Source organism: Callospermophilus lateralis, chromosome 9 (assembly GCF_048772815.1).
Source record: "Callospermophilus lateralis isolate mCalLat2 chromosome 9, mCalLat2.hap1, whole genome shotgun sequence".
Lineage (NCBI taxonomy): Eukaryota > Metazoa > Chordata > Mammalia > Rodentia > Sciuridae > Callospermophilus > Callospermophilus lateralis.
In genome coordinates, this window is record NC_135313.1 from 65442117 (window position 1) to 65454711 (window position 12595).

Genomic DNA, 12595 nt, shown 5'->3' on the forward strand with positions numbered 1-12595 from the left:
AAAAGACTTTAGTAAGGACACCCAATGAACATGACAATCAATACAGACTGTTTTTTGTTTTTACTTCAATTTTCTTTCTTTCTTTTTTTCTTTTTTCTTTTTTGTGATGCTGGGGATTGAACCCAAGCAAGGCCTTAGCACATGCTAGGCAAGTGCTCTACCATTGAGCTATAACTCCAGTTCTTTACTTTCTTAAAGGTAATGTTTTTTGTTGTTTGCCTTAATTAAAAATGATATTTACTGAGATTATTTTAGTACTAGGTATGAAATATAAGTGTACATGAGGGGCTATGGAAAAAAAGATTCTAAATGGAGGGAAAAATACAATTTTTGAATTTATCAATTTCTTCATTAACAATGATAGAAAAATGAAATCTTTACTTATAAAAGGAACATAGCTGCCTTCTCTGTATTGCCTATTCTAGACAATATTCTATCTTAAAATATTACATAAGTGATAAATGTGTACATATGTGTAGATGTGTGTGCATATTTATCTGTATAATTTACATATAATTATATCTATAATTTAGAATACTTATTTTCACACCTATAATCCGAGCCACTCAGGATCACAAGTTTGAGGGCAGCCTCAACAATTTACTAAGGCATTCTCAAAATTTAAAAATTTAACAAAGGGCTGGGGATGGACTCAGTGGTAGAGCACTTACCTGCAAGGTTGAGACCTTGGGTTCAATCCACAGTATTGTAAAACAAACCAACATATTTTCACCTCTTTACGTGTCAGTACAATGAAGCTGTGAGGGGTTATTAAAATTTAACATGTGGCCACATTAGTTAAAGAGGTTCCAAACTCAGGTTCTTTTGAGTGTGTAGCCCTTACTGCTTTCTCTGTATGCCACTGCCTGAATTTGTATAATTAGTGATATAAAGATTATCTGTAGCATTCAAACCAACTGATTATAGATTGGATGAGGCAAACATTGTAAACTTGAGTTTTTCTATTTTTTTCTCTCAATAGTTCAGAATGAAATCATTGTCCTTACAACAAATACAGAAGATACTATCAAAAATGGAGTGAGGAGAACAGAAATCAATGTAGAAGGGGAAGCAAAAAATAAGGATGCAGTCATGGAAGTTGACAGACAGTCAAGCTATCAAGCACATAAAACCGTTAATGTTATAACTTCCAAGGAAAATCATCTAGCAGCAGCATCAGTACCAGATCACAAACTGAATCAGCTTGGTGCAGAAAAGATGAAAATGCAAGATGCGGCAATTCAGACAATTTCTTCCAGCAACAGTTCTGAGGGGAATCACCAAGATCATAATTTGCCTGCTTTCAAAGTTGATGAAAGTGTGCAAACTTCAAATAACAAACCAACTCAACACCTATCTTTAAATCTACAAAATTCTGTAACTACCTCAAGAGAATTGAGGATTCAGAGCACCCCAGTCGTATATTCAGAAGACAGACTTGCCATAAAAGATCCAGCTTGTACACAAGGCAATGATGATCCTTTGTCTCCTATAGATGGAATTGATAAATATTCAGCTGCTTCTTACCTAAAGAATCTGCCACTTTACAGACAAGACTATAATCCCAAGCCAAAACCTTCCAATGAAATTACAAGAGAGTATATACCCAAAATTGGAATGACTACTTATAAAATAGTACCTCCCAAATCCCTGGATATACTGAAAGACTGGGAATCAGAAACCATAGGGTATAAAGATGATCAAAAGATACATGCTTCAGGGAATGTGAAGGAGGTGGCCCTGCAAACACAAGACCTTGTTACTTCTGAAGGCCCAGGGGAGCTACCGCTAGACCCTAAACCAAAGCCTAACTTGAGAACAGAGCAACAGTTGCACAGGGCTGTGAGCTCACCCGATGGTGCTGTGACTAATCCTCTGAAACCTCCCAGAATGACTAGAGACACTGGCACAGCTCCTTTTGCACCAAATTTGGAAGAAATAAACAATATTTTGGAATCGAAATTTAAATCTCGGATTTCAAATCCCCAGGCCAAACCAAGTTCTTTTTTCCTGCAGATGCAGAAGAGAGTATCAGGTCAGTATGTGACATCTGCAGCTGCCAAGAATGCCCATACTGTCCCTAATCCTGCTCCCAAGGAACTAACAAAAAAAGAGATGGAAAGGGACACACTGCCTCATTCAGAACAGATACTTTCTCCCTTAAGTAAAACTACTCACCCAGCTCCACAGCCCCAAATTAAAAAGATGGAGGATGACATCATCAACCAGAAACCTGCTGAAACCTCTCCTCCTCCTGTAGCTCCCAAGCCTATGCCTCTTCCCGCTAGTCAGGTAGCAGCAGTAAACCTGAAGACTTTGAAAACTTTTGGTGCCCCAAGACCATACTCAAGTTCTGCTCCTTCGCCATTTGCCCTTGCTGTTGTGAAGAGGTCACAGTCTTTCAGTAAGGCACGACCCGAGTCACCCAGTATGGGTGCATCCACCCAACCTCCAGCTCACACAGAGGATGGGAAGACTTGCTGTGTACACAGGGGTGCAGACATCCCACAAATTGATATGATGGATAAGGTAAATGTTACCTTTTAAAAAAATAAGTATTCAGATTATTATGGAACCTGGTTAAAACAGTGGATAACAAGCATGTTGGTGTGTTTGTGCATTACTCATCTCTGAATTCTTATTAATAGGATATCATGCTACTATAGGGAAGAAAGTAATACATATAATATCATTATTTACTGTTATAATTCACATAACTTGATTTGATATTACTATAAGGTTGTCATTATATAATTGTATTATTAGTAATGATATTAAATTTTCTTCATTCATAGGCCTTGTTAATTTACTAGTTTAGAGTTTGAACTATTTTCTTTGCTAATTCGTTTTTAATTTTTCTGGATGACCTGGCTTACTTCATTTTCTCTTTAAGTTTTATAGTACTATATAATGCAATATAAACAGTGTTGGTTATATGAAACAGCAGTATCAAAGACTAGATAAAGTAACCGAACACCTGGGCTGTGCCTTTTCTATTATATACATTCAACCTCACAGCTGACCATACATTTTTGCATGTAACTAATTCAAATTGAAATCAGTTCTAAAGTGTAACTTTCTTAATTCCCCATTTTGTTAAGGTCACCTTTTCCAGTTATACATGTGTTGACTAAAGAAACATCACCAGCTACTATCTAGCCTTAACAACTTACCAAAAAGTGTGTCATTGAGTTGATGCTTAGTCAACTAAATGGTATATTTTGCCAGGTTCAGACTGTATAGGCAATGAGGGATGAAATTCACAGTGTGACTCATGATAATCTTCACATGAGTTTTAAGAAATGTTTTGTGTACATTTACTCTGATGGTGTTTAAAGAATACTTTCATATTTGTGTGACAGTTCCAGAAGTATTTTACACTACTTTTTCAAACATTCTTAGAGTAGAACATTAACCATACTTCCAAGTGCATATTTTTCAGTAATTTTAAAGCAATATTTAAAGTGGAAAATATTTACATTCATTACTTTGTTAAAGCATCAGTAAGTGATGCATGATATAGACTTTAATTCTTGAGTTGGGAATAAAACCTGCATTTTTTCCTTAAACTGGAATACCATTCCTAAACAATGGAACTTTGATTCATATAATGCATTTTTTGAGTCATTGTCCAAACCATGTTTAACTCATTTTTTTATGGCAGTTGGAAAAAGACATCTTTAAGATTACTTGATTTGCTAGTTAATTCTGATACTGAATATTTCTTCCTAAGAAGTTTAAGATGTATTCTTCAATTTGGAAGTTACTAATGTTTATTTTTGTCCTCATGGGAAAAATAAAACAGCCAACACAAAGTCCCCATGACTTCCTGAAACACAGAATAAATATTTACATGTAGTAATTAGTATTCCTTTATTAAAAGATACATTAAATTTAACCACTATGAAATTGTCAATATTTGACTGTGCTTTCAAAAATAATCATTTTCCAACCTGAATATTGAAACCATGAACATGGATTATTTTTAATTTTGTAGAATTTTCTGATTATTAGTTTGGCTCTTCTAGTCAACTGCATGTATTGGAAATATCAGCATTATTTGACTCCACACAGTAAACTGTATCCATGAAAGAGAGAGACCATTTTTTTTTTTCCTTAGCCTCCTCTGTTCAAAGGAAGGGAAGGTAAAGTAATGCCATCGTCTTCTAGTTCAGCTCTGGCAGCAAAGAGAATTTATTGGGTGAAGAACCAGCCATATCTAAATCACCCATTGGGCAAATGGTGATTCTTAAAGAACTATTGGTGATGAAAATGTTTTACAAAATTGAACTATTCTTCCCTTGGAATTCATATAAATATCGTGCATTTATTTTTGTAGCAAAATAACTCTGCACATAATGAACAAAATTCTCCAACACCAACTCCAGCTGACTGCCCATCATTCACCCTTAAGAGACAAAGTTCTTTAACATTCCAAAGCCCTGACCCAGAACAGATCCGACAGAGTTTACTGACTGCAATCCGTTCTGGAGAGGCTGCTGCCAAATTGAAAAGGGTAAGTTTTCTTTATCAGATGGGTGACAGTGGATTTATTTTCAACATTGTCAAACTAATACTTGAGGGAAACTTTTTTCTAGCATTTAAATCCTAATTGAGAGGATGCCAGAAGTTTACTCTTTTATGTTAGGGGTCATTTTTGACTTATAAACTGAAAGAGTCCAGAGTCTTATAAATAGTTTAAAATGTTGGGTCTATTTTCCACAACATGAGCCAGGTGCAGAACATGACTTTTGGTTCATTATTGTATAATTATATATAATTATATATAGTTGACAGTGCTCTGATGTCTTATTTTAAGAAATTATGTTAGCACGTTAAGATTCTTTAGAAGATTGCTCCCTATTCCAGAAAAGGTGGACTTCCAGTGATGGGAACCGCCAAGTTTCCAGACATAGCTTCTCCAAAATAACTGTCATAGGTGCAGTTAGAAGAATTATATAGCTTTAATCAAAAGAATAAAAGAGAGCCCGGCATGGTGGCACATGCCTGAAATCTCAATAGCTTTGGGAGGCTGAGGCAGGAGGATTGTGAGTTCAAAGCCAGCCTCAGCAATAGCGAGGTGCTAAGCAATTCAGAGACCCTGTCTCTAAATAAAATACAAAATAGGGTTGGGGATGCATTTCAGTGGTTGAGTGACCCTGAGTTCAATCCCTGGTTCCCCCCCAACCCCCACCAAGTAAATAAGAGAATTGGGGTATGCTGGCACATACCCATGATCCCAGCTACTTGGGAGGCTGAGGCAGGAGCATTTCAAGTTTGAGCCTGGGCAACTTAGTGAGACCCTGTCTAAAAATTTAAAAAAGGCCTGGAGATGTGGTTCAGTAGTAGGCCACCCCAGTACCACCACCACAAAAAAAAAAAAAAAAAAAAAAAAAAAATCTAGAGAATGTAGATGAGAACTAATACAGAAACCACAGTCTTCATAGTGCCCTGCCATAGTTGTCTATCTCTTCTTCATGGAGGTGTAGAAAGCAGGAGAAAGGAGGGTGTGTCTTTCTTCAGGGCAAACGCTAAATGAGTGTCCCAAGGAAATTTTTGTGGGTGAGTTTCTTCACTCTATACCCTTCATGCCCTGAAAGAGTACATAGTGAACTTTGAGCAGAAGCTGCACTAAGACTTCCCAGAGTCAATCATCTCTGCATTCCTACTGCTTGTTTCCCCAGTAGTCATCCTATTAGAAATACCTCAACACTGAAGATGGAAGGAAAGTCCTCAGGATTCCACTGACTCCCTAGGTATTTGATTTTGTGAATTCCTTTTCTAAACATTTTAGAAACTATTTAGAGAAGAGTTAAGAGACGTGTTGAGCAAAACATTGAGCTCAACAGAAATTAAATCTGCAAAGGAGCAGGAGTGCTGCAAAAATAGGGAAAAAAAAAAAAAGGGAAAGGCAACTTGGGTATCTCAAGGACTTCAGCACTTGCCATACTCAGCTGCTCTAGCTAGTTTTCTCCATGTGTTTGAATGACAGATGTTCTTCTCCCAGAAGACGTGGTGCTCAGATCTGGGCAAACATGGAAACAGTGCTTTCAAGAGTGAAGGAAACAAATAATTCAGGGGGATTAGTGTTGAATTTTATAGTTTTTTTTGTTGTTGTTGTTTTTGGCGGGGGCGGGGGGAGCTGCATTTAGGTGCCAAGCAGCATAAAAATTTGGTATAGCTTTAAATATTGAAATTGGCATTTCACAGATCATGACAAATTTACATTTAAAAGGGCAAATATGCTCATGTTAATAAACTGTACAGTCTTATTTTTGAAAAATTTTCTATTTCTCATCTGTTAAAGATGAGTTTCAAACCAGTCACTGTGCAGCTATAGTTTTCTCAATTCAATAAATCTGACAAGCAATTTCAAGCACATAAGTTCCAAGTACCAAATATTTTACTAGATACTGGAAATGCAAAAATGAATAAAATGAAGCCTCTATCTTCTGCACGTTCATAGCCTAGGCCTGAAAAACAGTGTCACATCAGCCCCCAGGAGAACCAGTAACCACACAGAAATTGACTGCAGTGCCACTGCACTTAGTTGGTGAATACATTAATCAATTCCAATGAACTAATTGCAAATACTGTGCATTAAGTTGGAAATGCCTTTTAAGCCAACAGAATCGTACAGCAGGCAGCTGTGTACTTGGTGTGTTATTGGCCCTGAGTTGGCAGTGCTTTCACACAGAAAACTCTCATTACTTCCAGAATGAGCTGGATGTGGATCAACACAGAAAGGAGGCTGAAATGATGAACCTATAATTGTATCCTATTTAAAACTCATTACTTCATATTCTATTGAGTTTAAAATTTCATCTCTTGGACTAGGAGGTTATTGATAGCTCTATCTGTGGAATGGGATCTCCTAAATCTTTTTTAGTGAATATTTCATACATTAACCCATTTTATTTCACAAAAAAATGGTCATAATATCTAATACTGTTTCCAATATCCAAAATCCAGGACCAGCATTTTTATTTTTAGTCATATAATGCTGAAAATTGTGTTTTTGTGTGCCAGGACTTACATATAAGTGTGTTCATGTAGTGTCATATGCAGTAGCTCTAAATAAGTATAACTCTAATATCCAAAGATAATAGAAAATATAACAGTGCATTCAAAGCATATATGATCATATAGCAATACAATGAATGAAATAGAGCCAAACATGACATTATAAGAGGAGCACACACACAAATTTATCCATGAGATATTTAGCAGTATTCAAAACTTGTATATTGGTGATGCATGTATAGGTGTGGTCCTCTTTAGAAATGAAGTGGGGCTTGGGATATATCTCAGTGGTAGAGAACATGCTTGCCATGAGCAAAACACTACATTCAATCAGCAGCACCAAAAATAAATAAATAATTTTTTAAAATTAAAGCAAGGTAGTAATTATAAAAATCATGGCTAGGAAAAGAGGAGGAGTTGTTGAGGGTTTATAGAATAGGCATTCAATATAATGGGGAACCTAAAAACTATCAAGATAAATACTACTTGATGCAATATATATGAAATACAAATTAATGCAAAAATACATGATAAGATATCCCATTTTTAAAGTCAGGTCAGTAGGGGGCTGGGAGTGTTCTTTCTTTTGACCTGTGTGGTAAGTTGTTCTCATTTGCCTTCATTGGACTGTATGTCTACATTCACTGTACTTTTCTGACTTGTATTTCAAAAAATTGCAAAAGGTAGTGAAAATGGACACAGGCTCTTCATTTCTTGTAATACTTTCTTTAGTTCCATGTTTTTGTCATGTAATGAAGATTTCTCCTAGTTTCTTTTAAGTTCTGACATTTAAAATTATAACAACAATGATATTGCCAAATAAAATCTCCAGTGATTTTTGACAGTAGGTTTAGATCGCTCATCAGAAAGTTGGCTCTGTGCTTGCCTCTATTTTGGCACCCAAATGTTCAATTTAACTCCAGGTATCAACCTGCTTTATGGCTCTCTTTCTTACCTAAATAATTAACCTGTGAATGGTTGGTTCACATTAGAACAATTAGTTAGTTGATTGCTGTAGTATAAATGGGGTTGTTAACATGCCATGTTTTTTTCACGTTTTGGAGGGTTTTTCCACACCTTGCCTCCATTCAGCCATGTAATCACAGAGATCAGTCCTGTTTTCATACAAAGCATTAATCTAGTTCAGTATTTCACAAATTGGGTTTCATGTTGAGATTTATATATGATCTATAAAGTTATTTACAGAGAATAAGATTAATGTTGGCCCATATTGACACAACAACTTCTTTGGATGCTTTTTATACTGTAGGGTGCCTAATTGACTAAAAAGCAGGTCGTTACACTGTTACAAAGAGAATATAGCTTTGTAAAAATAAAGTCTGAAAATAAACTGATGAATAATGTTTTACCCTTGATAATAAATATTTCCTCAGATTGAAAATTTTAACTTTGGGTAGGTAGAGGCCTGGGGTGGGGGTGGGGCGGTAAAAAACTGGGGAAGTCACCCAGAATCTGACTGGCATGTTTTGTTTATTTAACTGGCCTGTTTTTTGTTTATGTTTCCTTGGTTTGATTTGAACAAAAGATTTCAGTTCGATAGCTCTGTCTACAGTAAGAAATACTTACTAAGTCCTACACTGTGCCAGGCGCTTGAAAAATTGATATAATATGGTAACCAAATATATAAGATCTTTGCCTCCTAGAATTTATAGAATAGTTCTTTAAGGATGTTCTTTCATATTTAAAATTTTGTTTACTAAACTTTTAAATATCAAAGCAAATGACTCTTTTTTTTCACAGTAACCACTCTTGATAGATTGTTAACCTTCAAGGCCACTTTTATAATATATAAACATATTTAGCTTACCAAAATGGAATATTTCATAAGAAGATCTTTTTAAAGCTTCCCATCTTATTACATATAGATCTATCCTATTGTTTTTTAAGCCTACATAGCATTAACCTTTATGAATATAACAGAACCTATTTGCTACTTATTGATAACCATTAAATTGGATTTACACATGGTGCTGCAGTGAGCATGTTTTACTTCTAAGCATTTAGCTCCATCAGTATGTCTTTTTAAGTACATGAAACAATTTTTTTTTTATTACAAAGATCTATGAGGACTCTAATTTTGGCATGAATTACAAAAACTAACTCTACACATGGAGACTTTGGGGCCAAGGTTACACAGTAAAATGTCATTACCTGTCTGTTATCTGTACTTGGAGAGGAATCCCACATGAACACTGAAGAGGGTGCAGATGAGTTCCCTCCCCTGGCAGCAGCATTTCTTCTTCTCCTCCCTCCCCCGCCCCAGGCAGGTAGTATCAATCACTCTGCTCCATCTTGGATTTACAAGAAATTTCATTACTGAAAGTTACTAAATCTTAGTTTAGTAAAGGGAAGAAATGAAATACAAGGAAACCAAATCCAAACTAAATTTACAAATTTCCTTTTCCTTTTCACCAGCTTACTTTGTTGGTTGAATGTGCAGGCATTGTTACTTCAGTTCTTGTCTTATGAGGAAATGATAGCATTTGGTTATGAAGCCAGATTAGCCAAATTATAGTCTAGATAAACTGGTTTTTAAAAACATTTTCATTTTATGTTCAAAATAGTCAAGTTCCACTATTCAGGATCCACATGATTTTTTCCTTACATTCTTTTAAGTTGTAATTTTGAGCTATTTAGAAAATTATTTAGTGTTTTTATTCACTAATAGTTTGCAAATGGACTTTCAAAAGAATTTCAAAATTTAGGAGTTTATTTACTAAAAAGAAATCCCAAAACCTCCACAATTGTTGTGGCATAAGAATCATAGATTTGACCTTTCTTAGCCCTACAGATGAAAAAGTTCTTTTTAAAACCATTTATTGTTGTTTTTAATAAATAAGAGGTCACTGAGAATGAAACATCAAGATAATACATGTTATCAATATAAAAATTGTAAAATCATTCCTTTGTGAAATTTACTTTACTAGGTTGCATTTTCCAAAGCACTCTTGGGGAGCCAGAATTAATCTAGCTAAAAATGCTCTTTAACAGCTTGGCCTGCAGTCTGTTTGTGCTCTTGTCCTTTATGTTGATTTGGTAATTTTATAAAGCCGAAGATGTGTTAATGGATTATTTAACTTGTTTGTTGTGGAAATAACAACTCTCTGGTTTTTCATTTCATGGTAGAGTGAACATTTATCCTTGATTATTTGTAATTTATTGAAATAATAAATGCTGAATGTTAACACTTTCAATTAAAAAGAAGTTAAAATGTGCTAATTGTTGAAAATTTGACAGCTGTCCCATTTTAAATTGATGCGTGCAAAGTGTGTTTCTTCCTCTTAGGTTACTGTTCCACCAAATACGATATCTGTGAATGGGAGGTCGGGACTCAGCCATTCCATGTCCTCTGATGCCCAGGATGGCCATTAAGTGTGGCCATGCCACAGTGAACTTTACTGCTTCCGCTTCACAGACCAGCTTCCTACCAACGGAGAACGTTGACAAATGTATATTCAGATGTACACTAATATATTACCTATTAAAGTGTAAGAATTTGTGCTCGGGCTTTTCATGCCAAAAGAAGAATTATTAGAATTTATAATTTATAATTATTGTTTCGGTCTCTTTTTTTTGTCTTAAGAGCTAAATATGCTGCTTTAGAACTTTCAAACAAGGTGTAAATGACTTTCATTTTTTTTCAAATGAGAAATAAGCACCCTTTATTGATATCTCCTACTGACACATTCTTTATTGCTTTTGTCTACTGAGACAAATATAAATTAAGATTTATAGACATATTTGTGTGACACATGAATAGGAAAACAGATCTGATATTTGCTGTGTCAGTGTTAGTTTAATTGGAAACATAAGTTATATGAAAGACTATTTTGTGCAGAAAGATCTAGAAAACTAGTGGTATCAAATATATTCTGTTCAATTATTTTCATTTGAGGAATCACATTATGCAAGACATGTGTATTTTATGTAATTACAAATCAATGTCAAATTTAGAGGAAATATATTTTAAAATTTTATTAACATGGAACACTTTTGGTTTTTGAATGTTTAGAGCTCAAGTTGCACAGGAGAATTTTAAATATTTTCTGTATATAATTTATCACACAAATTACATATTTTATGTGCCAGAGCCTTAAACATCTTCCTGTGAAAATGTTATATTGTGACACATTTAATATAGAAAGAGGAATAGGAGCTAGTTTATGTCCATATTGGAAAACTTCAGACTATTTGGAAGTTCCAAACATCCTGGTTTTAATTAAAATGGGTCATTATTTAGTTCAGATGCTAATATTCTAAATAATAATATATATTTACATGAATACTAAAATGGTAAAGCAAAACAGAATCTGGGGACTAGAGCCTATTGGTGTCTTTTCCCTGCTTGAAGAATTTCTCATTCTAAAAGCTTTGTTCAAACAAGCTGTCATTATGTTGGTTTTCACAAAAGCTGTTGGGATATGTGACTCTTTAAAATGTATTGATTTTTTTTCCTATTTAATAAAAGCAAGTTATATATTGGGGGTGCCTTTTGTTAAAAATGTAATTTGTGCCAATCAGCATATTTGTGTGCCTCACCTGATGAAACACATCTCTGTTGGCCAATAAACAAACAATTACTATATGATCTACCATTTATTGGGACTTCTGAGTAAGCATTTAAGCCCTGACATTCTTGCTGCAAAACCGGGGACTGAGCACATAAAATGTTTAGCATCACTCCTGATACATGGCAAGGACATCTGAAGGGCCAAATTTTGCTGTTGTTTTCCTTCAATCAGACTTGGAATGAGACCCTCATATGTAAATCAGTAGATAAATGAGTTAATTTTTGAAAAATTGTGTTTGTCTAATTGGTTATTTGCTTGTGGAAAAATATTGGATTCCTACTTCAAATAATCATATGTTTGAGTTAAAGATTTATCGTTTAAAAGTCATATTTTAAAACTTAAAAAGAACATATTCACTACTTTCAGACCTGAGCATGTGAAGAAAAATTTTGAGATAAAATGAAAAGGCATATCCATTAAAGAAAGACACAAGGGGCAGAGGATGTGGCTCAAGTGGTAGCATGCTCCCCTGGCATGTGTGAGGCACTGGGTTCGATTCTCGGCACCACGTAAAAATAAAAATAAAGATATTTTAAAAACTCGATAAATTTAAATCCATTAAAATGTGAAATTGTATGTACACTAAGTACTAGAAAGTTAAAAAGCCAAAAGATATTTTCAAAATAAAGGGTTATTTTATGAAACAAAATGCAGAGAAAATCTAAAAGGCTGATAAACCAATCGAAAAAAATATTCTTCATTGATGTTGGGCAAACAGTAACTAAAACACAAGTTACTACATCAAATTAGCAAAAAAAAAGTTTCAAAATATCAAGTGTTAAGTACATGAAGCAGTGGGAACTCTTACTGTTGGTGGAGAGAGACACTGGCACAATAATCAGTCCTATGTATCTAGTAAACTGAGTTCCCTTGTCACCTCAGAAAATTGCTTGTGTGTGTAAGGATACATCTGCAAAAAACATTCATCACAGAAGGTGATCCTAATGAGTGTTCAACACTGGGAAACACATGAGAGGCTT

The 12595-nt window shown here is 34.8% G+C and overlaps 1 protein-coding gene across 3 annotated transcripts in view; it reads left to right on the top strand.

Annotated features, from left to right (window-relative positions):
* Positions 1-11629, top strand: part of Cobll1 (cordon-bleu WH2 repeat protein like 1) — a 149217-nt gene extending 137588 nt beyond the window's left edge. For 2 of the 3 annotated variants that reach the window (XM_076866029.2, XM_076866030.2), the window contains 3 exons: positions 983-2529; positions 4340-4516; positions 10330-11629. In XM_076866029.2, coding sequence (XP_076722144.2) covers positions 983-2529; positions 4340-4516; positions 10330-10416 — 1811 coding nt within the window. In that variant the 3' untranslated portion in view covers positions 10417-11629. Of the gene's footprint in view, positions 1-982; positions 2530-4339; positions 4517-5684; positions 5707-10329 lie in introns of those variants that run through there. The other variant, XM_076866031.2, reaches the window with a different exon arrangement.
* The last annotated feature ends 966 nt before the right edge of the window (positions 11630-12595 follow it).